The following is a 27029-nucleotide window of genomic DNA, read 5'->3' as shown; positions in this document are numbered from 1 at the left end:
TGTCTAATAACTTTGGCGTTTGTGGACGGAATTGGCTGAAATTTTCAGGAAAATGGCACATTTTGTTTCTGAGCAGCCCCTGAAAATTGGGTGGGGGTTCGTCCAGGGGGGGTCGAGAAAAAAGGGGGGTCCCAAAACGTGTTTTTAACATTGAGTTTTCCATAGGGCGGTTGGCCTCACTTTTAGCCCGAACGGCTGAATGGATTTGCACGAAACTTGGCAAAATTGTAGGGACTGGTAGCCCGATGTGCCTTTTGTAGGTCTCAATATATGTGCTCCAGTGGATTTTGAGAAATTAACGTTTAAAAAAAGATATATATCTGTAACAGCGGACCGGGCAGCGCCCCGGTTCGCGGACCTTACGCGTACCAGAACTTCGCGTAGCGAAGCTGATTGGCTCTCCGGTGTCTGTCAACATTCTAAACAGTCCGGAGCGGCCGCCATCTTGTCTCTCGGTAGGATTGAGAGACAAGAGGAGGCCAAAACAAAGGGGGAAATAACCATAAGGGGGCATAGTAGATCCTCCCTGACCCCCTAGGTTTAAAGTGGAGGCTTTAAAAGGGCCCCGCGGGGCAAAAAAAATAATTTTTTTTTTGTTTTTTTGCGTGGGTAGCGCCCGGTCCGCGAACCGGGAAGCGTTCTGGGCAGCGTACTGCAATGAAAAATGAATGATAGACTTTTCAAATACTGTATGTTAATTGATTGTTGGTTTTGTTGATTATTTTTTAATTTTAATTTTTTCTGTAAACTACTTTCCCACCTTTTTTGATGGTGCGCTTCCCAGGGAGCGACCCGGTACGCCAACTGTTGAGCGCCCCGGTTCGCGAACCTTAAGCGTTACGGGAGTCCACCATTTTGTGTTTCGGTCGAATTAAGATACAAAATGGAGGGCAAATAATGTTCAGAATGGGTAGAAGGGGGCACGGTAGACTTATCTTGACCCCCTAGGTTTTGTGAGGGTGGCTGAGGAGGCTTATATGTGCGAAAAAAAAACATTTTTTAAAAAAATTTCGCGAGGTTAGCTCCCGGTTCGCGTACCGGGTAGCGCCCCGGGGAGTGTATTTTGTTGAAAATTAGTGAAAAAAGTTAGAGTAAAATAATAATTGTGAGTGATCAGATGTAGGGTAGCTCTGAGAAGAGCTTTTGGGTTTATGGTACATTTAGGTACTTATAAGTAGGTACCAATGCACAGTCTTAAATTCAGAGTGAAAATTCTGTTGCCCTCATCTGAGAAGTGAACTCCATCTCCTCTGTAGATATCTTGCATGTAGTAACGCAAGTTATTGTTGTACATGGAGCCCATTCCATGGTCTCTCATGTAAGCTGAAACAGATTTGTTTACATGCTTCCTCGACTTCTCAATTTGTGGACAAAATTGGTTTGACCACCTCCATTTCTGTCTTTGGCATATATTTGAATATACCAAGGCAGTCTGAGGAAAAAGTGCCATCAATTGCTCAAAGGTGTCCTTTAAAAGCATTTCCAGACCTACCCCAGTCAAAGTGCCCAAATCATTACCTCCACAGTGCACAATTAACAGGTCAGGTTTGGGCAAATGCATAAAGGTTTTCACCAATGGTATCAATTGGTGACATTTTAATCCTCTGCGGCCAAACCATTTAATTTCCACATCTTGTAAATTGAGGTTAGGTAAATTTCTGTTCTCAGCATACCTGTGAGCCCAGTGGATATAACTATGTCCAACAATCCAGACAGAAAACATGGTGAGAGAAGGTTCTGCTGCAGTCAGATGAAGTGTGGCAATGAAATGGCAGTTGAAAAAATGAGAGTTTAAAATGAAAAAAACTGTGGAGTTTCTGTGTTAATGAAGCAGTAACAGTGATTGGTGGATTTTGATTGCTGAAAACAGAAAGTTAGGGTGCTTGGATGAGTTATTTGAAAGATGTATTTTGAATGGTCAATAAATAATCATTAAATGAAAGATTGCAGTGGATACGCAGGTGCACTGAGAGTTCAGAGTTCAATTGCAACATTGTTGTGTGAACTTGCAAACACCAGAGGTCTTGCAAGAGGTGGTTGCTATGCAGAAAAGGCATGAAATGGCAGAGGGGGGAAGGGTTTTCATTTGAAAAAAAGTGAGGGAAGAGTTTTGATTGGGTGACATGAGAGATATGTGTGAAGAATTACAGCATTTCTGTGCTTTTGATAGCTGCAGACTCTGGAGTGCATACCTTTTGCTCTGCTGAAGACAAATTGGTGTGTTTCTGAGACTGTTTTCAAACTCAAAGTATTTGCTAAGGTGAGAAAATATTTCTTTAATTTAGATAGAGAATAGTGTGCTTTAAGGAGAAAATTATGAAGAAAGTTGTGTTTTTCAAATGTTGCTTTGTCTCAAGTGTTTTACAAATAGATTTTGTTTCTTTGAGAAAATGTAATTGGAGAAAATGTGAAGTATTAGTACTGACAGGGTGTTTTTCTGCATAGGAGCTGTGGAGTCTTTTCAAATTATGACTTGAGAATCGTTTTTGAGGAAGATGAATGGTTATAATATTTCTGACAAGGACATAATGGTGTATGCTTCTTTATAATGCAATTGAATGTCTCTTATGTTATTTTTCCCATTTTAATGTAAGACCTTTCTCTGTGGCGCAAATTGCTTGTAAATATGCTCCCACCTGTGCATGGTAAATTTAGATTTTGAATGTTTGTGTTACATAGCCATGTTAAAAGTGATACAAACATGCTGCAAAGGCAATCAAAAAACGCTTTTATGTGTCTTAAGAACATTTTAAGTAATTTTCCCATGTGCAGTGTTTTGAAATTATGATTTGAAAATCGTTTTTGGGGAAAAGGAATTGTTTTTAAATTTATGACAAGGACATAATGGTGTATGCTTTTTTATAAGGCAATTGACTGTCTCTGATGTTATATTTCCCATTTTAATGTAAGACCTTTCTCTGTGGCGCAAATTGCTTGTAAAAATGCTCCCACCTGTGCATGGCAAATTTAGATTTTGAATGTTTGTGTTAAATAGCCATGTTAAAAGTGACCCAACCATGCTGGAAAGGCAATCAAAAAACACTTTCATGTGTCTTAAGGACATTTTAAGTCATTTCCTCATGTGCAGTGTTTTCAAATTATGATTTGAAAATCGTTTTTGGGGAAAAGGAATGGTTTGTAAATTTATGACAAGGATATAATGGTGTATGCTTCTTTATAAGGCATTTCTGTGTCTCTGATGTCATTTTTCCCATATTATATTAAAAGACCTTTCTCCGTGGGGCACATTCATTGTAAATATGGTCACACTTGTGCATGTTAATTTTGGTTTTTACTGTTTGAGTTACATAACCATGTTAAAAGTGACCCAAAAAAATTGCAAAGGCTTTCAAAAAACACTTTCATGTGTCTTAAGAACATTTTAAGTAATTTCCCTGTGGGCAGTGTTTTCAAATTATGAATTGAAAATCGTTTTTGAGGTAATGGAATGTTGTTAAAATTTATGTGCGCCATATGCCCCCAAATTTCTTTTTCAGGGGTGCAGCAGGGTGTTCTTGAGACACCCATGCACCCTTGGAAAAATTACTAATTTGCGATGAGCTAATTGCTAATCGCAAATTGCACCTTCATTCCTATGAGCCTCCTAGCCCATGGAAATGATTGGGTAATTTGCAATTAGCAATTTTCTCATTGCAAATTAGGAATGGTAAAGAATTGCTATTTATTCCTTAAAATTTGCTATTTTGGAAATGCAAAATAGTTATATGATACATATGCCGGTTGATGTCTAACAAGATAAGAAGCTTAGGGATACATTTATGATGACTGGTGCAATGAAGTGGACATTACTTACTTCATTGGTAGAGCTTTACATGTATTATGTCCTCTGTATTCTTCATCAAGCGTAACTTTAATCTGCAATCCTGAGTAGGCCTCACCTTAAACAAACCTCTGGATAGGCCACACCTTATCGTCATCATGAATTAATCATTTAAAATGCTAGGGACAGATTTATGATAGGTGTATGCCTCTTTTGCGCCACTTACAAAACACTGTCCACGGGGAAATGACTTAAAATGTGCTTAAGACACATGAATGTGTTTTTTTAAAGCGTTTGCAATTTTTTTGGGTCACTTTTAACATGGCTATGTGACTCAAACAGTCAAAATCTAAATTCACCATGCACAGGTGGGAGCATATTTACAAGGAATGTGCTCCATAGGGAAAGGTCTTATAATGTAATATGGGAAAAATGACATCAGAGACAGTGAAATGCCTTATAGAGAAGCATACACCATTATGTCCTTGTCATAAATTTGCAAACCATTCCTTTTCCCCAAAAACGATTTTCAAATCATAATTTGAAAACACTGCACATGTGGAAATGACTTAAAATGTCCTTAATTCAAAATTTGCTATTCCTTATTTTGCGATTGCACTGAAGGATTTGCAAATTTTGCGATTTCTTAAATGCAATGTATCAAACAAAAAATATGTAAAAAATGACATTAAGGATTTGGAAACTACCACCAACTTCTAGTTTGTGGTAATTTGCGAATTCTTTTCAAAAAACATTTTTTTCCAAAAAACAAAAGGTGCCATATGACGCCAATACACCACCATTTCGTAGCTCCGTCGTGGCCATTCCGCGAGCAATCATGGCAGCCGCTCTTTATCGTTATTTTGGGCGGGGTGGGTGGCGGAGCCGAGCTGTATTGCAGCCATCATGGTGTGGAGTTCAGTTCATCTCACTAGTTTCGTATTTGTCATGAGGGGTTGTTCTTAATGTTTCTATTTTAGCGAGGTCAAAAAGAGATCCCATTAGTGGCCTACTGATTTTGCTCGATTCCTTTTGTTTTTTTACACGATTTTTCGTTATCTGCAAAGACTAAACAGAGTATTGCGACTCTGTGTTTGTTTGTAAATAGAGAATGAACCAAAGAGAACCAATTCTAAAACAGTAAATGCTTGGATAACAATCAATCAAATGGAGAGAGAAGCAGGCACGACGTATTACAACGGGGGCAAAGGCCTGCGTTAACTACCTTTCACTATCTGCAAAGAGAGAGTACTCCTAATAGAAATGAGGGGGGGGGGCAGCATTCAAAGCAGATCAGTGTGCATAAACACGAAAATGTTTTTACTTACCACGTACTTGACATTCGACAGCTTATGATATTTGCTATTAAAAAACCATTGAAATTCACTGAAAAAACCATAGGTTATAGACCATATATAGTTAGGAATTAGCATTTACAAAACCTTGAAAATTCACTGAAAAAACCATAGGTTATAGACCATATATAGTTAGGAATTAGCATTTACAAAACCTTGAAAATTCACTGAAAAAACCATAGGTTATAGACCATATATCGTTAGGAATTAGCATTTAAAAAACCTTATTTTACCCACACAAAACCATTGAAATTCCATATATAGTTAGTTGCACTAACTATATATCGCGCACCCGCAATCCACTGCTGATGATGTCACATATTACATCATTCATGACATGGTCAGTGACATCACTGATGACATCACTGATGACATCTCAAATGACATCACTGATGACATCACTGATGACATCTCATTTGACATCAATGACCACATCACTGATGATATCATTCATGTGACAATACAATGCATCTCCTCACATTTTAATATAACCTCTGTTTCACCCAGTGTTAAATACAGAGTATAATTTTTAAAACCATTGACACACCAATACTAGTTACTACATACGCACTCACTGATTCCTACGTCTACACACACCTTCACTCATTCACCCATACAATCATTCATACATACAATCACTCATCTTTACAACACTATCATATGCACTCATACACCTATACAGACACTCACAGTCTGCCACTCATCCATGGAGTTACTCACACACCTAGTCAGTCCTGTAAAGAATCAATGACACTTCCATTTTCTTGTCTATACAGTTAAACATAGAGCACCTTACATTTTCAAACATATACTAACACATACTTACCTTCTTATACAATCATTGATACAAGTACACATTGATCTGCACAGAGTCATACACCTCCCAGCCAGCCACACACACACTCAGTCTCCCATACAAATACTTGGGCAATCAATCAATAACCCATATAGTTACTCATATAGCTACTGATCAACACATGCAGCAGTTTATAGAACAACAGACATAATGATGCACAAATTAAGACAGTTTAGTCACTAACCCATGCACTCAGTGAGACACATTTAATCACTCAGTCATACAGTCAGTCATGCACCTACTAAATCCTTCGTCCAGACACTTACACATCCACTCATTCTTCAATATGTAAGACATATTTAAACTTTACAGAAACAAAAAATCACTGGATGTTGTTATCAGTCATGTCATCAGTGATGTCATTTGAGATGTCATCAGTGATGTCATCAGTGATGTCACTGACCATGTCATGAATGATGTAATATGTGACATCATCAGCAGTGGATTGCGGGTGCGCGATATATAGTTAGTGCAACTAACTATATATGGAATTTCAATGGTTTTGTGTGGGTAAAATAAGGTTTTTTAAATGCTAATTCCTAACGATATATGGTCTATAACCTATGGTTTTTTCAGTGAATATATATATATATATATATATATATATATATATATATATATATATATAAAAATAAGCAATTGCAGCCAAATAAACAGTAGAGCTGAATTATGCTGTAAAGAATTTCCACCATACATGAACTTCTGCATTAGAAACATGAGAAACAACACCAAAGATTGTTTTTAATGCTTAGAAAGCAGTAGAAATTCTTATAACTCACTGAAAGCATAGAAAGCTCCCAGGCTGCATTGCAAACACACAGTCTAATAAGACTGAAAAGCTAACCTGTAGCTGGAACAAAAAACTGACACCGTGCCTTTAAGGCACCCATGACCCCCAGCTGCCCATCATGCCCCAGGGGTGACAGTTAGGTCAGTTGTTCTTTTCGGAGACTGAAAACCCAAGGAAAAAGTAGGTTAACAATATCTCCTCATTAACGAATGTCCTTTGCCCGGGGAGGCGGGAGGGTTGCTTATGACTTTGATGAGTATACCGCTGGAAGAGAACTCGGATTACAGGTAAGTAACTAATCCTTCTCTTCCAGGGGATCCTCATCAATAGTCATAAGCATTAGAATAGAATAGCGAGCCTCACCTCATCCCTGCGGGCAAAGGAATAACAATACAGTAAAGTTATCAACAAGCCTGAGCAGGCCATAGGCTACCCAAACAGATTCCTCAAGGAGGCTTGCCCTACTTGAGTATCAGCCCTGGAATCAGATTCTAGACAGTAATGCCTCGTAAATGTATGAACCGATTTCCAGGTAGCAGCCAAACATATCTCTGACATAGGAATGTCATGTAAGAAAGCTACTGTAGCTGCCTTCCCTCTAGTGGAATGTGCTTTGGGCGACACCAATAAAGGCTTGCCTGCAAGCTGATAGGCCAATTTAATGCAAGAGACAATCCACCTGGAGATGGATCTCTTGGCCGCTGGAAAGCCCGTTCTCATTGAACCATAGTTCACAAACAGCTGATCCGCCTTCCTGATACCCTCGGTCTTTTCCAAATAGAACTTGAGCACTCTCTTAAGATCCAAGGAGTGCAGCGACCGCTCAGCCGGGGTCGTAGGATTTGGAAAGAACGAAGGGAGGGAAATGGACTGATTTATATGAAAATCAGAAACCACCTTAGGCAAGAAGGATGGTTGAGCTCTCAGGACTACTCTATTGTGATGGAAAACAGTATATGGTTCCTTAGTACAGAGCGCTTGTATCTCATTTACTCTGCACGCTGACGTAATCGCCACTAAAAAAGCCGCTTTCCAAGAGAGATGTTGCAAAGAGGCCTTGTGGATGGGTTCGAAAGGAGGTGACATTACCCTGGATAGAACCAGGTTCAATTCCCAAGGAGGAGAAGGATTGCGCACAGGGGGATAGACTTTCTTCAACCCCTGGAGGAAATCCTTGACCACCGGAACCTGAAAGAAAGAAATCTGGTTAGGTGATTTCCTGTACGCTACTATGGCTGACAGATGCACTCTAATGGAAGCATATTTCAAACCTGAAGTTGCCAAGGAAAGGAGGTATGGAAGAATTACTTCCTCTTGCCTTTAGTAGGATCTAGGTGACGATCCCTACACCATATGTAAAACCTTTTCCACTTGAACACATAGGACGCTCTTGTGGAAGGCCTCTGACCTCTTTTAAAATGTGCATACATTCGGGAGGCAGGTTCAGATGCCCATATTGCAGGACCTCAGGAGCCTTGCTGTCAGGTTCAGTGATGGGAGGTTGGAATGAAGTATCCTCCCGTTCATCTTGCTCAACAGGTCCGGCCTGCAAGGAAGCCGTCTGTGTGGACACACAGACAGATGCAGAAGGTCCGGGTACCACCACTGCTGTGGCCAATCCGGAGCTATCAAGATCATCTCTATATCCGACCTGAGGAGCTTGGACACCACCTGAGGAATCAGAGCCAGGGGAGGAAATGCGTAAGCAAATGTTCCTGACCAATCCATCAGGAGAGAATTCCCCTGCGTCCCTGGCCGGTGGAATCTGGATGCGAAGGCGTGGCATTTTGCGTTTTCGTCGTCTGCAAACAAGTCTATTGTTGGACGACCCCAACAACGAAAAAGTTCTTCTACCACTTCGTCGTTTAGCACTCAGTCTGGCTGATCTTCGAAGTGCCTGCTGAGTGCGTCTGCCTTGGTGTTTAATTCACCTGGAAGGTGTACTGCCACTACTGATAGGCCTCGAACCAGAAGCCAGTGCCAAATCGCCTGAGCCTCCAGGGAGAGAGGGCGAGATCGTGTGCCCCCTTGCTTGTTCAGATAGAACATGGTGGTGGTATTGTCTGTCTGAACTAGGACTGAGTCGGTATTTATAGCTGGAAGTAAAGCCTTGAGAGCTAGATGAACTGCCCGAAGCTCCAGCATGTTGATGTGGTAGGTTTGGTGCTGAGTTGACCACCGACCTTGAATTTGAAGGCAACCCATGTGTGCCCCCCAGCCCTTTAGAGAAGCGTCCGTGACCACGGACAGTGTTGGAAGAGGTTGATGAAACGGTACTCCCAGCAACACATTCTGCGGGCGAGTCCACCATAGGATGGACGTCCTCGCTGTCTGGGACAAATTGATTCGATCCTCCCAATCCCCTGTCGCTTGGTCCCACTGGTCCTCCAGAGCCTGCTGCAGAGGCCGCATTCTCAGTCTGGCGTTCGGTATCATAAAAATACAGGACGCCATGGAGCCCAGCAGGGAAGCTACCTGTCTGACTGATGGATTTTGAGACTGGAGGAGAGTCCTGCACTTCTGTTTCATAGATGATAGTCTCTCCTCCGAAGGAAACGCTTTTCCCAGACTTGTGTCCAGAACTTCGCCCAGGTAATGCATGCTCTGGGTCGGTTGTTGAACAGACTTTTTCATGTTCACATGGAGGCCTAACTTGTGTAACTGCTGTAGGCACAGTTGAAAGTCGTTGAGTACCTGTAGGGGAGATGGGCCTTTCAGGAGCCAGTCGTCCAGGTATGGATAGACGAAGAGCCCCTTCTTGTTTAGATAAGCCGCAACCACTGACATGCATTTGGTGAAGACTCGTGGTGCTGACTTGAGCCCGAAAGGGCATCACTTTGTACTGGTAGTGCTTGCTTCCTACCACAAATCTCAAGTATTTCCGATGGCGAAGGGCGATCGGAATATGAAAGTACGCATCTTGCAAATCCACCGAACACATCCAATCTCCGACTTGAAGATGTGGGCATATTTGGTGAAGAGCCAACATGCGGAACTTTTCTTTGACCACCACCTTGTTTAGAAGGCGAAGGTCCAAGATGGGTCTGAACTTGTCCTCCTGATCTTTTTTTGGGACAAGAAAGTATCTGGAGTAGACTCCTTTTCCCCTTTGAGAGGGAGGAACCTCCTCGATGGCTCTTTTTTGGAGAAGAGTCTTGACCTCTCTTTGGAGAAGATTTAGTTGGTACGGGCGAGACTTTTTTGGAGGTATGGACTTTGGGATCGCACGGAAACGTAGTGCATATCCATTGCGCAGTATATTCAGCACCCAACGATCTTTTGTGATGCTGACCCACTCTGCCAGATGTTGCGAAGCACTTCCTCCCACTGGAGTGGGCAACGGCACCAGAGGAAGCCACTGCTCAAGCTTTCCCTCCTCTCGTTGTGGAAGAGGACTGCTGATGACCTCCTCTACCTCTGTTGGATTTGCCTCCTCGAAATTGGGTTTTTCCCTGATTTTTGTTCTGGGACCACTGAGGGGTTTGAACCCTCTGTTGAGCCCCTCTGCCCCTGTTGGATTTGAAGCGTTGTTTGAATTCCTTCTTCTTCTCCAAACCGACCGCTTTTACCGTGCCCAGTTTGGTTTTCATCCGGGTCATTTCCTCATCCACGTGTTCCCCGAAGAGAGAGGACCGAGAGAAAGGAAGATTCAAGATACGCTGTTGAGCATCAGGTTTCAGGCCTGTCAAGCGCAACCAAGAAGACCTTCTGGCACATACTCCATGAGAATAAGAATGCGCCGCCAACACTGCACCGTCCGCCGCGGTGCTTATCATTTGGTTTGCCACCAAACAGCCTTCCGTTAGTGTCTCTTCAAAGTCTTTTTGGTCCTCCTTCGGGAGCTTGGCTTTGAAGCACTCCATCGAGTCCCATAAGGCTCTGTCATATCGTCCCAGCAGCGCGGAAGCACTGGAAACCTTCAGGGTAGAAGCTGCAGCATTACAAACTCTGCGACCCCATGAGTCCTGTGTCTTACTGTCCTTATCTGGCGGGACAGAAGATGAAGGAGCGACTGTATGGGTCTTCCGAGCCGCTGCCACAATCACAGAATCTGCTGGTGGATCAGATTTGACAAAGATTGGGTCTGAGTCAGCAGGCTTGTATTTCTTTTGTATACGAGCCGGCACTGTTCTGATGGTTGCAGGGGTGAGGAAAATGTTCTTGACTGGTTCCATGAGTCCTGGGACTAAAGGAAGCAACGGACGGGAAGAAGATTTTTGGTGTAATGTCTCAAAAATTACTGTGGGAGTCACTTGTGGGACAGCCATCTCAATATTTAATTTCTGTGCACCTCTCTGCAGAACATCTAGATAGGTATTGATGTCGTCCACTGGAGAGACTCTGGAGATAGGGCTGTCTGTGTGAGTAGGAGAATAATTTCTTCTGGAAGATCGGGTAGAGGAGGTAGAAGAGGTGGAAGGAGTTCTTCTACTCCTGCGATGGGAACTGCGTCGCCTCTCGTGCGATCTTCTGGAACGTTCTTCCCTTCTTGGAGAACGAGATCTTCAGGGACGTTCCTCTCTCCTTGGAGAATGAGATCTTCTGGGACGTACCTCCCTTCTTGGAGAACGAGATCTATCTGGTCTCCTTTCCGGTTATCGTGCTGCCTGTCGCCTGGGAGGACTGACTCTGTCTACTTCAGCCACCAGCCTTTGCAGCGGAGATCTATGTTCCGGGCTGACGTACTGCCGAAGGCGTTCCGTAGCCCCTGATTCCTGCCAATTCTGCAGTGGTGCATACAATCTAGGGGACAGCCTCACCCCAGGTGCAGAAACCTCTGACCGACGTGGAGGAGATTTATGGACAGGACTTCTGGTTCTTGAAGATGAACTGGAGGAACCTGAAGACTGAGAAGATGAGTGACGCAATGCCGATTCCGTAACAAGAATCGCAGAGTGCCTCGACGTCGATCTATCCCTCATTGTCGATGAGTGATGTGAAGAACGACGGTCTCTCGACGTCGAACGGCGCTGACTTGCCGACGACGGAGCCTTCTCTATCGACGTCGAGTGCCTACGTGACGACGGCGGAGGAACTCTGGACATCCTCGACACCGAACGTCGACGAGACCTCCTCGACTGAGATCGCCTCTTTGACGCCGATCGACGCCTGGTTGTCGACGGTGGAGGGGTCTTGGTCCTCGACGCCGGACGTCGCCCTGTTGACGTCGGCGGGGGAGTCACACTTCTCGACACCGATCGTTGTCGAGATGATGACGGCGGAGGTGTGCCGCCCCTCGACGCCGATCGTCGCCGGGTTGACGACGGCAGAGGGGTCTTGGTCCTCGACGCCGATCGTCGCAGAGTTGACGACGGCGGAGGGGTCTTGGTCCTCGATGCCGATCGCCGCCCGGTTGACGACGGCGGAGGAGTCACTGGCCTCGACGCCGATCGCCACCCTGTTGACGACGGCGGAGGCGTGACCTCCCTCGACGCCGATTGTCGCCTGGTTGACGACGGCGGAGGAGATTTCGCCGACGGAGCTGGCATCCTCAACGACGGTGACGAACCTGATCTTCTTTTCGACGGCGAGCCCGCCGTCGACTGTCGTTTTTCAGCTGGAAAACTCCCAGATAGATGTTTCTTCAGCGCCGAGCCCGACGTTGAAGTAGAAGGGCGTGAAGACTTACCTCTAGAAGGACTTCTGGCCCTCTTGGTGCCCTTCTTCCCTGGAGATCTTCCTCTGGAGGACCTTTGGGCCAGTCCATAAATGCGGTTTATTTCTCTGTCCTTGAGAGTTCTCTCAGACAGGCGTTTGCAATGTGGACAGTCCTTAGGATCATGATGATCAGGCAAGCAAAGTATACAGACATCATGACTGTCTGATTTTGCCTTCTTGTTGCCACAAGAAGGACAGTTGTCAAAAAGAGAAGCCATTTTAAAATAAAATGCCACACAAAAAATGTCTAAAAAGACAGAAACCTTACTTGACAAGATGTCAAAAGTCAAAGTAAGTAAAAAAAAAAGGAAAAAAGAAGCAAATTTCTGTCAGAAAAGCCAGAAATGAGTGGAGCTGTGTTACCAGGGTCCTTCCTGAAGGAGCCGGAAAGAACAACTGACCTAACTGTCACCCCTGAGGCATGATGGGAAGCTGGGGGTCATGGGTGCCTTAAAGGCACGGTGTCAGTTTTTTTGTTGCAGCTACAGGTTAGCTTTTCAGTCTCTTTAGACTGTGTGTTTGCAATGCAGCCTGGGAGCTTTCTATGCTTTCAGTGAGTTATAAGAATTTCTACTGCTTTCTAAGCATTAAAACAGTTTCTAAACAATTTTTGGTGTTGTTTCTCATGTTTCTAATGCAGAAGTTCATGTATGGTGGAAATTCTTTACAGCATAATTCAGCTCTACTGTTTATTTGGCTGCAATTGCTTATTTTTATATATATATATGAGGAGGATGCGGTGCCGCCAAGGACCTGCCTTGGTATTGGACCCCACAGTCAGCTTTCAAAGTGAGCTGACACCGGGGAACTTCAGCCTGTGATTAAATTTAACAAGAGTGACTTTACTCCAGGAACAGCAGCAAAAGACACCACCCACTGGAGGGATGTAAATGCAAGACATCCTTTGGTACTACAGGCTCCATAATGCAATTCACCACAGGAAGTGACCCTGACACGAAAACACCATTAGAGGAAGTGAATTTAAATGAAACATCGAACTGTAGGAACCAAACGGCATGTCCGAGGTGCAATGGCTTACCTTTGAGAAAGTTCTAGGAAGAACGAAACGCGTCAGGAAAATGCCAGATGCTGTTCCAAATTATTATTAAAATCGGCAAAAAAGAAGTCTTGTGTGCGGCTCATTTTCTCTCCAGGAGGAGAGGGGTTTTTACATATATATATATGTATATATATATATGAGTATATATATGTGGGGCACATATAATATATTGTTTCCGGGGTCCCGCGCATGGGCGGGAATATTCTAATGCTTATGACTTTGATGAGGATACCCCTGGAAGAGAACTATGGTATACGATGCAGATAATGTAAGCCATATGCAATAGAGACAAGGCAACTTGAAGCAATCGGACAACGAGTGTACGTGAAATTAGTTTTAGACTGATTGATATCACATGAAACAACAGTGCGCTTGGTTACATGCGCATGAAAGGTCTAATGGGTAAGAAGGTGAGTGAGGTTAAAAGCGCATCAATGGTCCGTGATTTTAAAACACTGTAAGATTAAGAACTGTGCGCGGAGTTACATGCACATCGACTATCCTGGAAAGAAGGACTTAAAATTAAATTAAAATAACTAAATAAGGTACCAAGTGAATATGTACAGTGAAACATCTGATCACTAATAAATAAGTCCCAGGGGGACGAGTCATAGGAGGAAAGGAGCGTCCAAGGGGCACCGAAATGTGAAACCAATTAAGCACGTTATGTATCTATGGTATACGATGCAGATAATGTAAGCCATATGCAATAGAGACAAGGCAACTTGAAGCAATCGGACAACAAGTGTACGTGAAATTAGTTTTAGAATGATTGATATCACATGAAACAACAGTGCGCTTGGTTAAATGCGCATGAATGGTCTAATGGGTAAGAAGGTGCATGAGGTTACAAGCGCATCAATGGTCAGTGATTTTAAAACCCTGTAAGATTAGAACTGTGCGCTGGGTTACATGCACATCGACTATCCTGGAAAGAAGGACTTAAAATTACATTAAAATAACTAAATAAGGTACCAAGTGAATATGTACAGTGAAACATCTGATCACTAGTAAATAAGTAGCATATATTACAAAGTATATGGACAAGTACATGATGGTGCTGGTACCCAAGTCAAGTGTAGATACATACAGTGAATGGAAATCAATTCAATTAAACAATTGCTACAAATGGAGTATGTACATGGGGTATATACATCAAGTGAATGAACACATGTAGGGCATGCAGCCAGGGGTCTGTTAGTCCACGTAGGCATGTTACTAAAGAGGGTGGAGGCAAGCAAACCTGTGTGTACATCATGGGTCTAAACTCGAGGTAGAATAGGTTGTATAAGCAGGGATGGTAGAAGGTGGAACTAAGTAGCTGTAATCACTGTATTCCACTCGTCGAGTGAATTCAAACCCTGGACGACAGAATTGCAGCGTGTGATCCATCTACATTTACATTTATTAAGCAGGAGTTGTAGGTTACCACCCCAGATGGGTAGTAGTGGTCGGTCTATGACTTGCCATTTCATATCTGTTTCAAGGTGTTTGTTTTCTTTGTAGTGTGTTACCAATGGTGCAGTGGTAACATTGCATCTAGTACGACTCTTGTGTTGTGAAATGCATTGCTTAACCATCTGAGTCATCTGGCCTATGTACAATAAATTGCACGGGCAATGGATTGCATAGATGGCAATATTGGTGCGACAGTTGGAGAAATGTCGGAGTTGCTAGGTGTGCTCAGTGGTGACAAAATCTTGGTGTTGGTGGTGAGGTCACAGACATTACAGTTCTGACATTTGAAATGGCCTATGATGGGCGGGAGGCCCCACAGGGCAGTGACAGATGGGTCGCTTTTTTCTTTAGACGGCCAAGTAATGGTATGGACCGATTTGCTCGAGAGGTTGTTGCCTCTTTTGTAAGACAGCAAGGGGGGCTCCGTGAAAGGTGGGAGGGTACGGAGCATTGTCCAGTTCTTTTTGATTATTTTGCCCACCTTATTACTAGAGGGGCTGTAGATTGAGGCAAAAGGAATGCATGTGTTTTGGCGTTTAGTCGAGGGTTCAAGGATGATCTCTCTATGACTATACCATGCCAGTTTGAGAGACCTTTTGAACAAGTGTTTAGGATAGCCTCTGTTGGTCAGTTTTTCTGAAAGGATGGCTGCCTGGCGAAAATAATCTTTTCGCCATTTGCAGTTCCTCTGGATGTGGAGGAACTGCCCATATGGAAGGCCATGATGTAGGCCGCAGGGATGATAACTAGAATACAGTAGTAAGTTATTACGCTCAGTAGGATTTCGGTACAGGATGGTGCCAATCATCCCATCCTCTAAGTGTAATGTAAGGTCAAGAAAGGGCAAGTCATTCTTCCTGATGTCAGAAGTGAATGTGAGGTGAGGTTGGATATTGTTAAGCCATGTGACAAAGGAGGCTAGATCGTCATGTTGGCCTTGCCACAGGAGGAGAATGTCGTCGATGTAGCGACGCCATAGGATAATACTGTTCAAGAAAGGGTTCTGTAGAGACAAAATGTGGGTCGATTCTAAGTGGTGTACGTAGAGGACCGTGGAGTTGGGGGCAAAGCAAGCCCCCATGGAGACTCCTTTGATCTGGAGATAGAACGCGTCTTTATACAGGAAGTAATTATTGGTCAATGCAATGTGGAGAAGTTGAATCAAGAAATCAGTGGGGATGTGCATGGGTCGGGATGTGTATTCAGCAAATGTTCCATCATGGTCAAGCCTTCAGTCTGGGGAATGTTGGTATACAACGATTTAATGTCCAGACCAGCCATGAGGTCAGTCTCCGTATTGAATGGGAAATCCTCAATCAAATTGATCAGGTGGTTACTGTCTTTTACAAAAGTGTCAGTGAGTGGGACAAAATCCTTGAGGATAGCATCAATGTATTTGCCCACAGGTTCCAAAATGGAGCCACACCCAGAAACTATAGGTCAGCCAGGTGGTGTAGATGGGTTTTTATGAATTTTGGGTAAAGTGTAGATCACTGGGGTTCTGGGATATGGGTTGTTGAGGAAAGCGTGTTCTCTTTTATTGATGATGCCAATATGAATTGCTTGGGACGTAATGGTGAGTATTTTGCCCTCCTGGTCCATTACCACTACTACCATGCCGCTGTCCTTGTCGGCGGGTTTGATAACTATACTTGTGTTGTCACTTAGGCTGTTAATGGCAAGTTTTTTGGCAAGTGGCAGGTTGTAGGGGACGAATTCGGAATGTTTCTGAAGTTCTTTGACTTCATGCAAGACAAGTTTCTCAAAGGTAATGATCTCCGGTGGCATCAAAGTGGTGGGAGGTAAAAAGGTGGAAGCCGGTCTGAATTGAAAAAGGGCCTATTGGTTTCAGGTTTGTCAGAAAAGATTTGCCTAAGACAGATGCGTCTGAAGAAAAGAAGTAAGTCTTCCTGGAGTTTAAAAAAGTCGATGCGTTCTGTGGGGACGAATGAAAGGCCCTTGCTTAGTAGTGAGTTTTCATCCGAGGATAGAGGATGAGTGGACAGATTGAAGATGGGTATGGTGGGGGTAGGGGCAGTCAGAAAGGAGGTAGTAGGTGCACTGGGGTTTGTATCAATGTCGGGGTTGGGTGGTGCTGGCTCCATGTGTCTAATCCTAGACAAGTCAGGGGTAGTGGACAGGATGATATTCTCAGTATTGGGATTGGCCATGGAAGAGGGTGTCAGGAAATCCATAGGTACAGGTGGACATGTCAACCTCATCATTACTGGGGCCCCCATTGGTAGAATTTGTGGCAAGTCTGTCTCTCGCCTGCGTATTGATATTGGTAGTTCTGTTTCTTGCGGCCGCAGTCCACTCCTAAAAAACCAATAGGTAGGAGTGGTGGTGGGTGAGGGCCCCTATGTGGTCCTGAGCTTGTACCCTCACCACTGTCTGAGTCTCCAACTGATGTGTTAGAAGAGTCCGAAAAGGTTATGAGCTGATTATTGCGATAGCGGCCCCAGTAATTGTTTCTGGGTGGCTGGTAAGGTGTATTGTAGAATGTGTCAAGAAGCTATGGACAAGTCTGGTCCCTATTGTAATTCTTGATATCCTTCTGTATTTAGTTTATTTTCTTGTTCTGTTCGAAGGTATGGAAGGTAGCGATAGTGGCGTTTACTCTGTCAAGGAGCCCTTTAGTGTCAGTGATGGTAGTGTCCGCTAAGATAGGTTTTTCTAATTCTGCTAACTCCTCTAGCTCTTTCTTACTGTGCTCTATCGCTGTGTCAATACCAAGCACCATCCAGTACTTGGAGCAGGTAGTGGCTAGATGACTAAAACCAGTGCAAGATTTTGGATCCTGGGTGAAAATAGCAGGAACGTTACGTATTTGTAATCCCAGGGGTATAGTATTGGATTTGAGGTACTCCGTAAGCATGCGGGCATGCAGGTCAGTACGGATTTGTTTCTTCTTGAGATTTTCTAGTCTCTCAAGCAGTACCCTGGATGTATTGGGTGCCGGGGGGAGGGGAGTAGAGGTCTGCGAGAGTAAAGAGGGGCCACAAAGGATGTTACCGATGTAGTCTTCTGAATAGGACGGGTCTTCCTGGAAGACATAATATGCAGGCTAGTTGCACATTTTAGGACACAAAAATGTGTTGCGTATACTTGACAAAGTATACGCAACACATTTCTCTCACAATCCAACACAACACATACTCTCGCAATCCAGTGACGTAAGTAAACAGAAACAGGAGTAAACCCGTTATCCCAGCTGAGACCGGGCAAATATTGTAACAATAGAACAATGTCTCAACCGGTGTATCATACAAGGGGACAAAGTAATGTGTGCATCAATCACCAAGCACAGAAAGGGGACACAGGAGACCAAGTAGCAGTGGAAAGGTTGTTATTTGCATATAGGAGCACAAAGGACAACTAAATTGCAGTAACCATAACAACCAAATGTGCACTTGAAGTGTTACAGTGAATAAAGGGCGCAGGGACACAATTGATACGGAGAACAACAAAAGTATTTACGGCGATAACAAAATACTGGATCAAACAAAAGTATTTACAATCTCAACACATGATTTCATTATTAGTGAATGACCCTTAGGAAGCCGTGAATAGCGTTGTCGAGTCGGTGGCGTTTCGACCTCTGTTAGCTTGAGGTCATCATCAGGACAATGGTTACATGAATGGAATGTGCTGTATATGATCAGGAGGGAAGGGAAGAACATTCAGATGGACTTCAAGGCAGCCGCTGGAGTGGGTAGGTGCAGAGGCTTGAGCACCCATCGAAAACCTAACCCTGATGCGTGCACAACCAGCGCAGCTTAGCCAGAGGAGCCAGAACTTGCACTTAGAGGACACCACTTGGAAAGATCTACTTACAGAGATCGTCTGACTACTCTAGGGACTATTTACTAGGGTACACCACGAGCCTGACAGGGTTAACATCTTGTAACCCTCCTTCTCTTCCTTTCTTCACTGACATGCACTTTTCATACTCCTTATTTCTAGGTCCTGAAGAAACGCTACTGATCATTAAGACTTACCAAGCGTGAAACATGTCGACCTTGTGATTAGTTACACTGGCACATTGAGCCCCACGTAACTCACTAACCTGTTGGTTTTTTAGCCTACCAAGGACACCACGAGAATAAAGAATCCTAGAGCGGATGCTCTTAGGTATTTTTAACTTTCCTTGCATGCACCACATCACTATTTTTCACAGAATCCTTTCCCTTACCTGTCCCGCCCTCACACCTGCACGCACCATATGGCGTGTTCTCTTTTAAAAGATCTCTGCTAAAGAGACCCTTCGGGGGGCCGTCAGACATGCAGCACCGGTCTGACGAGGAGCACTAAAAGCCCGATGATGAAGCATGACATCCTTCTGGGTGTGTGAGGGCGAATAAGAGGCAAGACTTGGTCTTCCCCTTCGGTATCGGATCCTTGAAACTGGGGATATACATCTGCCTCTTTTTCTCTTCTCTCACCACTTCTCTCCTCTTATTTCTCCTCTACTCTATTCTCTCTCTCCCCTTCTAATTTGGGTGACATACATACGCACATTATCATGGAACAGTGTCCTCATTGATTTAGACAAAGTAATGTGTGCATCAATCACCAAGCACAGAAAGGGGACACGGGAGACCAAGTAGCAGTGGAAAGGTTGTTATTTGCATATAGGAGCACAAAGGACAACTAAATTGCAGTAATCATAACAACCAAATGTGCACTGAAAGTGTTACAGTGAATAAACGGCTCAGTGACACAAGTGATACAGAGAACAACGTGAGGCAGCGATAATAAAATAGTGGATCAAACGAAAGTATTTACAATCTCAACACATGATTTCATTATTAGTGAATGACCCTTAGGAAGCCGCGAATAGCGCTTTTGAGTCGATGGCGTTTCGACCTCTGTTAGCTTGAGGTCATCATCAGGACAATGGTTACATGAATGGAAACGTGCTCTATATGATCAGGAGGGAAAGGAAGAACATTCAGATGGATGGAGTAAAGCCCAAACAAGAAGAAAGGGAGAGGGAGAAAGGGAGCGGGAGGGGTGGGTGGTTGGGGATGGGAAGGGGGGAGGAAAAAGGAGGGGAAGAGTTGGAGGGGTGGGGTTGGAAGATGCTGAGGGGTGGTGCAGTGTTAGGTGACCGTCCTGGCTTGCTCAGAAGCGGTCTCTCCTCACGCCCCCTGGTTCATCTGGGTATCGTAGCGCCATTCTGCTCAATACTGCTTAGATTAATTTGTGCATTACTCCTATTGTAGAGATCGTAGCGCCATCCTGCTCACTGCCGCTTTTAATTAACTGAGCTTTACTCTGATTGACTGTATCGTTAGCGCTGTACTATTGACTGCTGATTTTATTCAATTGCATTACCTGCATTGCTTATTTAAATTTTCTGTGCCTGATTGTGCCGGTGCCACTGCCCATAGCATAGCGTTATTGCAGATTGTGCCCCAATCTCGTCCTGTTTCGCTTTTGCTGCAATCCAGTGACGTTGTGCCTCCTAGCCCATCTCTCCACCCCGCTCCCGCCTCCCAGCTGCTCCTCCCTCGCCCCGCCCCCCTCCACTATCCACTTATGTCAGAGCAACATACGAGCAGCGGTCACGCGCAGCGGGCGCGCCCTATGGCGCCGAAGGCGCACCAAAGGTAAGCCCGTCTGCGCCCGTCCGCACCTGGACCGCGCCCAGCGCCAGGCCCCCTGGTCCCCGCATAGTCCACTCCACCCGCATAACGTACGACGCCGCAACCCTTAATGCACTCAACTCCGGCCGTCTCCCAGACTGCTACCAAGCCGCTCCAGGACACACCCAGGGACCCTTCATCTGCCACTCCTGCAAGTTCGACTGTATCAAGACCCACACCAAATCCACCAACTCCAAACAGAGCTCCGACACTAACCACCTGAAATGCAACCTACTCAACACCTGATCCGTCCACAAACACGCCACTGAATTATGGAACCTACTAGACACCAATGTGCCGGACGTCGCCTTTCTTACAGAAACTTGGATGAACGCCTCATCAGCACCCGACATCGCCAAAGCCATCCCGGACGGTTACAAGATCATTCGTAAAGACCGCATCAACCAAACAGGAGGAGGCATAGCCATCGTCCATAAGAACACCATCCGCATCACAACCAGCTCCGACGAGAACGTCGCAGCCGCCGAACACCTTCACTTCCAGATTCACACCGACCCCAAGACCACACTCAGAGGCACCCTCATCTATAGACCACCAGGACCCCGCACACAATTCAGCGAAGACATCACCGACTTCATCAGCCCACACGCCCTCCCCTCCGAGGAATACATTCTACTAGGGGACCTCAACTTCCACCTGGAAAAGAACAACGACAGCAACACCACTACCCTTCTGGACACCCTCGCCAATCTAGGACTTAAACAATTGGTAAACACCCCTACCCACTACGCCGGTCACACGCTCAACCCAATCTTCTCCTCCAGCAGGCACATCTTTTTTAATCACACCACAGAACTCCATTGGACGGACCACTGCTGCGTCCACTTCAACTACAGAGAGACCACGACCCACCACCACCCACAACAAATCCCCCGCAGAAACTGGAACAAAATTACCACCGACCAGCTCAACACATCGCTTTATCAAAACCCTCACGCCAAATCACTGGACCCAAATAAAGCAGCCATCAACCTCACACAATGGATCACACACAGCGTTAACGAATTAGCACCCTTGAAAAACAATCAAAACAAGCCAGGTATCGGAAAAGCCCCCTGGTTCAATGACGAACTCAAGAAATCCAAAAAGACCTGCCGCACCCTCGAGAAAGCCTGGCGAAAAAACCCAACCTCAAACAACATGACCGCCCTCAAGAACGCCACCCGCAAACACCATCAGCTAATCCGATCCACCAAGAAATCAGCATTCAAGGATCGACTCGATAACAACGCCCACAACAGCAAGGAACTCTTCAACATCATCAAAGAGTTTACCAATCCCAGCGCCGGCACCAATGACATCACTCCCTCTCAAGACCTCTGCGACTCTCTAGCCTCATTCTTCCACAGCAAAATCGCTGACATACATAACAGCTTTGGCGACCAGTCCACCTCCCTCACCTCCACCGAACTGAAGCCCACCACCACCACCCTTAACGCCTGGGACCCAATCAGCACCGATGACACCATCCGCTTGATGAACTCCATTCACTCCGGATCTCCAACCGACCCATGCCCCCACCACATCTTCAACAAGGCCGACTCCATCATCGCAGCCCATCTCCGGGATATCATCAACTGCTCCCTCAACACCGCCATCTTCCCAGAAAGCTGGAAACACGCCGAACTCAGTGCTCTACTGAAGAAACCCACAGCAGACCCGACTGAACTTAAAAACTACCGCCCCATCTCGCTCCTCCCTTTCCCTGCCAAGGTCATAGAGAAGACCGTCAACAACCAGCTCGCCGCCTTCCTCGAGTCCAACGGCTCCCTCGACCCATCACAGTCCGGCTTCCGAGCCAAACACAGCACCGAGACCGCCCTCATCGCAGCCACAGACGACATTCGAACACTACTTGACAACGGAGAAACAGCCGCCCTCATCCTACTAGACCTCTCCGCAGCGTTCGACACGGTTTATCACAGCACCCTCATAAAACGCCTCAGCAACATCGGGATACAAGGAAAAGCATTAGACTGGATCATCTCGTTCCTCACCGGAAGAACCCATAGAGTCTGCCTCCCCCCCTTCAGATCAGAGGCCACCGAAGTCATCTGCGGCGTACCACAAGGATCATCGCTCAGCCCCACCCTCTTCAACGTCTACATGAGCCCCCTCGCAGCCATCGTACGCAAACACAACCTCAACATCATCTCCTACGCTGACGACACACAGCTGATCCTCTCCCTCACAAAAGACCCAAACACAACCTACACGAAGGGATGAAAGACGTTGCCGAATGGATGAAGAACAGCCGCTTAAAACTAAATTCAGATAAGACGGAAGTCCTCATCCTAGGATCATCCCCCTCTTCCTGGGACGACTCATGGTGGCCACCGGCCCTGGGCACCGCACCCAAACCAACGGACCATGCTCGCAACCTAGGATTCATTCTAGACTCCTCCCTCTCGATGACCAGACAAATCAACGCCGTCTCATCATCATGCTTTAACATCCTACGTACACTCAAAAATATCTTCCGCTGGATCCCTACGGAAACAAGAAAGACGGTCACCCATGCACTTGTCACAAGCCGACTGGACTACGGAAACACCCTCTACGCCGGAATCACAACCAAATTACAGAAAAAACTCCAACGCATTCAGAACGCCTCCGCCCGACTCATCCTAGACATACCCCGCCACAATCACATATCCGATCACCTGAAAGACCTCCACTGGCTCCCCGTCAACAAGAGAATAACGTTTCGTCTCCTCACCCACGCACACAAAGCCCTCTACGACCTAGGACCCAAAAACCTCAACACGCGCCTGACCTTCTACACCCCCACCCGCCAACTGCGGTCGTCCAATCAAGCCCTCGCCGCAATTCCACGCATCCGGAAATCCACCATGGGAGGAAGATCTTTCTCCTACCTAGCGGCCAAAACATGGAATTCTCTCCCCACCCACCTCCGCCTTACACAGAACCACCTATCCTTTAGAAAACAACTAAAAACTTGGATATTTGATAAATAACGTACCCCTCCTCCCTCAAGCGCCTTGAGACCCTCTGGGTGAGTAGTGCGCTATACAAATTCTAACTTGACTTGGCTTGACTTGAGGAGACAGGAGGGGGTGGTGGAGTGTTAGAAAGCAAGAGAGGACAGGTAAAAAGGGGGGGATTACCTGAAGGCACCCAGGAGGGCGAAGGCGAGTATACAAGGGAGGAAAGTCACTTGAGTGGGCGCCGCACGGAAGCGTCTGCTGTGGGGTAGATCGTTTGCAGCCACCCACTGCTGCTACCCCACAGTGTCAAAGGCTGCAAAGAGACAACATATCCCTGATACCGAATCATCCAATGCATATCAAGGGTAAGCCTAAAACAACACCTGCCTTTGCCCTGTTTGGGCAGGGTTAAGAATGTTGTTATTAATAAATATGGAGAGCTTTTCTTCCATTTCTACCTGCCTGGCCAAAAAGTAACAAAGATATATACTAAATGCGAGTGAGGTTATTAGGATCTGAAGTTGAATTTTTATTTAAGAAATCACCAAGGTCTGTTTCCAAGCCAAATCCAATTATTTTAAAAAAAAATTCAATAGCTACACTTCTTCACCAGAGAGCTGGGAGGGTCAAATATGAATGTAGATGAATGTCAAACTGCAAAACTATTGTTACAGGTAAGTAACCGGTTTCAATTGTTTTTATTTCATTATCATATGTACTCTAAGGGCCCAATTAGGATGTCGGGCGGACCTCCACCTACAGGCAGTCGGTGACAGTCTGCTTGACAGCCAGGATAGTGGTCCAACAAAGCGCATTACGATGCTGTCGGTCGGAGAGCGGTGGATTGAGGGACCGACCAACGTCTTTGACAGGATCAATGAGCCCTTCAGGGCGTTGGACGGACCATAATCCCTACAATGGGGGCATTGCCTGCGGAGGCACCATCGTAGGGATTACAATGTACCTTTCCCTCTGCCATTACATGGCTGTCTGACCGCCATGGAAAGGCAGGCTGAAAGGGATTTTGGGAGCCCCTACTAGGGCCTTTGTCTCCTATGGGCCTCTGCTATGAGGTCAGGGGGCATATGTGGTGCCCCCCAAACATCCAGGCACCACATGGTGCATGGCACACGGTGCATGGATGTTTGCCAAAGGTCTTTTTACATTGAGGCTTGTCCTTTTCCAGGCTGCAGCATAAGCCGCAATGGAAAAAGGTATTTTTCCAACTGTCTACACAGTGGTTGCTTAGTAATTTGGCGGGTGGAACTGCCAACTACATGTAAGTCAGTTCAATTCCCACAACGCTGGCGTCCCATCACCATTGTAATCATACTCTTAGTGTCCAAACAAACTAAAGTATGCAGAATAGGGTTGAAAAATAAATAAAGTCTCCTGTAGTAGATGGGGGTTTAAGAGCTGAAGGGAAACTAAGGCTGCATGATAATTTTTCCTCTTTTTTAAATGTAATTAAGAATGATTATCTATTTACTGAGCGCCTATGGAATATTGTTGAATCAGCAGGGATATCTCCATTAGAAATGTCATATTGCTGGATTTGTATGGTATTATCTGTACTATCTTCTAAATATGTATACTATATGGTTTAAAATATATTGCATAATATCTACATCATCTCCTTCCTTGTCCACCTCCCTATTTCTTTCTTCCAGGTTTTCTTTTCAGGTCTTCTTTCTAAGATCTAATTCACAGCTGGATGCCTTCTGAAAAATATCTCCAATATTGTATCTATTGCGATCTGTATTATTTTTTCTGTATTTAGAAATCAGAGAAGTTAACATTTCATAGTATTTTACTGTGTGGCCATAATTTGATTTATTGTTCAATTCATTTTTTTTACGTATTGTTTATATATTGACATGTATTTCTCAATAGAAATATACAACTAAAAACCCAACAATGATCTGTTGCCCATTAAAACAAACACCGCCTACTTTGATTCTCATCAATGACAAACGCAACTTACATACATCAAGCACATTGTTTCTAAAATGCATGCTCTGGAATTTTGAAAATCACGAAGTGCTTACCCTAAGATCATGAATTGCATATCCTTTGCGAAGAGATATTTGAAAAACCTCCAGGGAGCTTAGGAAAGCTGCCAACCTGCACAAGCTTTGTTTTCCACTTCCACCGACTCCGATTAGCAGTGCATTACCATAAGGAAACTCCAGTATGCGACTAATTCGACATCTGGAAAGATCGTATAAAAATGCTGTTTTTTTCCAATAATATATATCTATACATAGATGTACATATTTATAAGCATGTCACTAAAATATTCTTATTCGAAGTTCACAAATGTCAAACTATAACTCTGTAAAAAGCACATTCTGCTTGCCTATCAAGTATATTTACAAAACACATGGGTCCGGATCACGAACATTTGTTGAATGACAGTATTCCAGGTCATCAGGTGAAACACACAGTTTACCACTACATAATGATAAGGCATTTGTGGAGGTAGTAATGTGTGATTGGACTGTGCCAACGTGTTGTGTTGCAATTTGTTGCAATGAAGTGTTATGTCATTTTTGTGCCTTTTTGTGCCCTATTATTACATTGAGGTATTGCTGTGTTGTAATCTGATTGCTCTAGAGCATTCTATTTTTACTGCTTTCTTGTGCTGTGCCCTGCTATGTTTCTGATTTGTGTTGTTATGTTGCTGTGTGTTATCTTATTGCGATTTATTCTGTTAGCAAAGGCTGTTACATTTTTAGCCATAATCAGCACATTCCTTTTTAAAATTCGAATTACAGGCAACCATGAGCACTGTCTAAGATGGTAACCTCTACTGCTCTAATTCTTATAGTATGTAAATAACCAGCCCAAATTAGTATTTCTGCTTTTTGCAAAATATTGGTTGCTCTTATTTAAACATTTTTGGGACAGGTTAAGATTCATTTGGCATGCTATGCATGCTATAGAATGGGAGACAACCATTACAACGCGGTCTTTACACCGCGCTACCATTACGAGGCGGTCATCACAACGCAAGTCGTTTCAACGACTTGCGCTGGGTGGCACTATATACTAAGGAATAGTATGATTTACTATCCCAACACCTTCCCTACTGTTACGTGGGCTGGAGTTGGAATAGTAAATCATACTATTCCTAAGTCCAGCGCCACTAGCGCAAGTCGTTGTAACGACTTGCATTGTGATAACTGTGTTGTAATGGTAGCGCGGTGTAAACACCGCTTTGTAATGACATACATCCCCCAAACGCAAAAATACCGTTTGCAAAGGGGCTGATTCTGAGAATCTGCCCGTTTGCGACCGGTTTTTCCTTTGATGCATGTGCCTGTAAGTCACTTACCTTCGGAAATGCCTTATCTGCAAGAGACTCTATCTAATCTTCTCATTTCCTATGGTGGGACATTATTACCTTAAATTTCTCCAGTAAGGCCACTTTCTTACTTTTTCTGCATTC

General features: G+C 44.7%; 1 protein-coding gene across 1 annotated transcript in view; it reads right to left on the bottom strand.

Moving 5' to 3' along the window:
- LOC144824202 (dynein axonemal heavy chain 11-like) overlaps positions 1-27029 on the bottom strand; it is a 3356387-nt gene that overhangs the window by 1117813 nt on the left and 2211545 nt on the right. The window contains exon 63 of the mRNA XM_078683354.1: positions 25627-25789. Coding sequence (XP_078539480.1) covers positions 25627-25789 — 163 coding nt within the window. The remainder of the gene's footprint in view (positions 1-25626; positions 25790-27029) is intronic.

Source organism: Lissotriton helveticus, chromosome 3_1 (genome assembly GCF_964261635.1).
Source record: "Lissotriton helveticus chromosome 3_1, aLisHel1.1, whole genome shotgun sequence".
NCBI classification, from domain to species: domain Eukaryota; kingdom Metazoa; phylum Chordata; class Amphibia; order Caudata; family Salamandridae; genus Lissotriton; species Lissotriton helveticus.
This window is presented reverse-complemented; position numbering and strand designations above follow the sequence as displayed.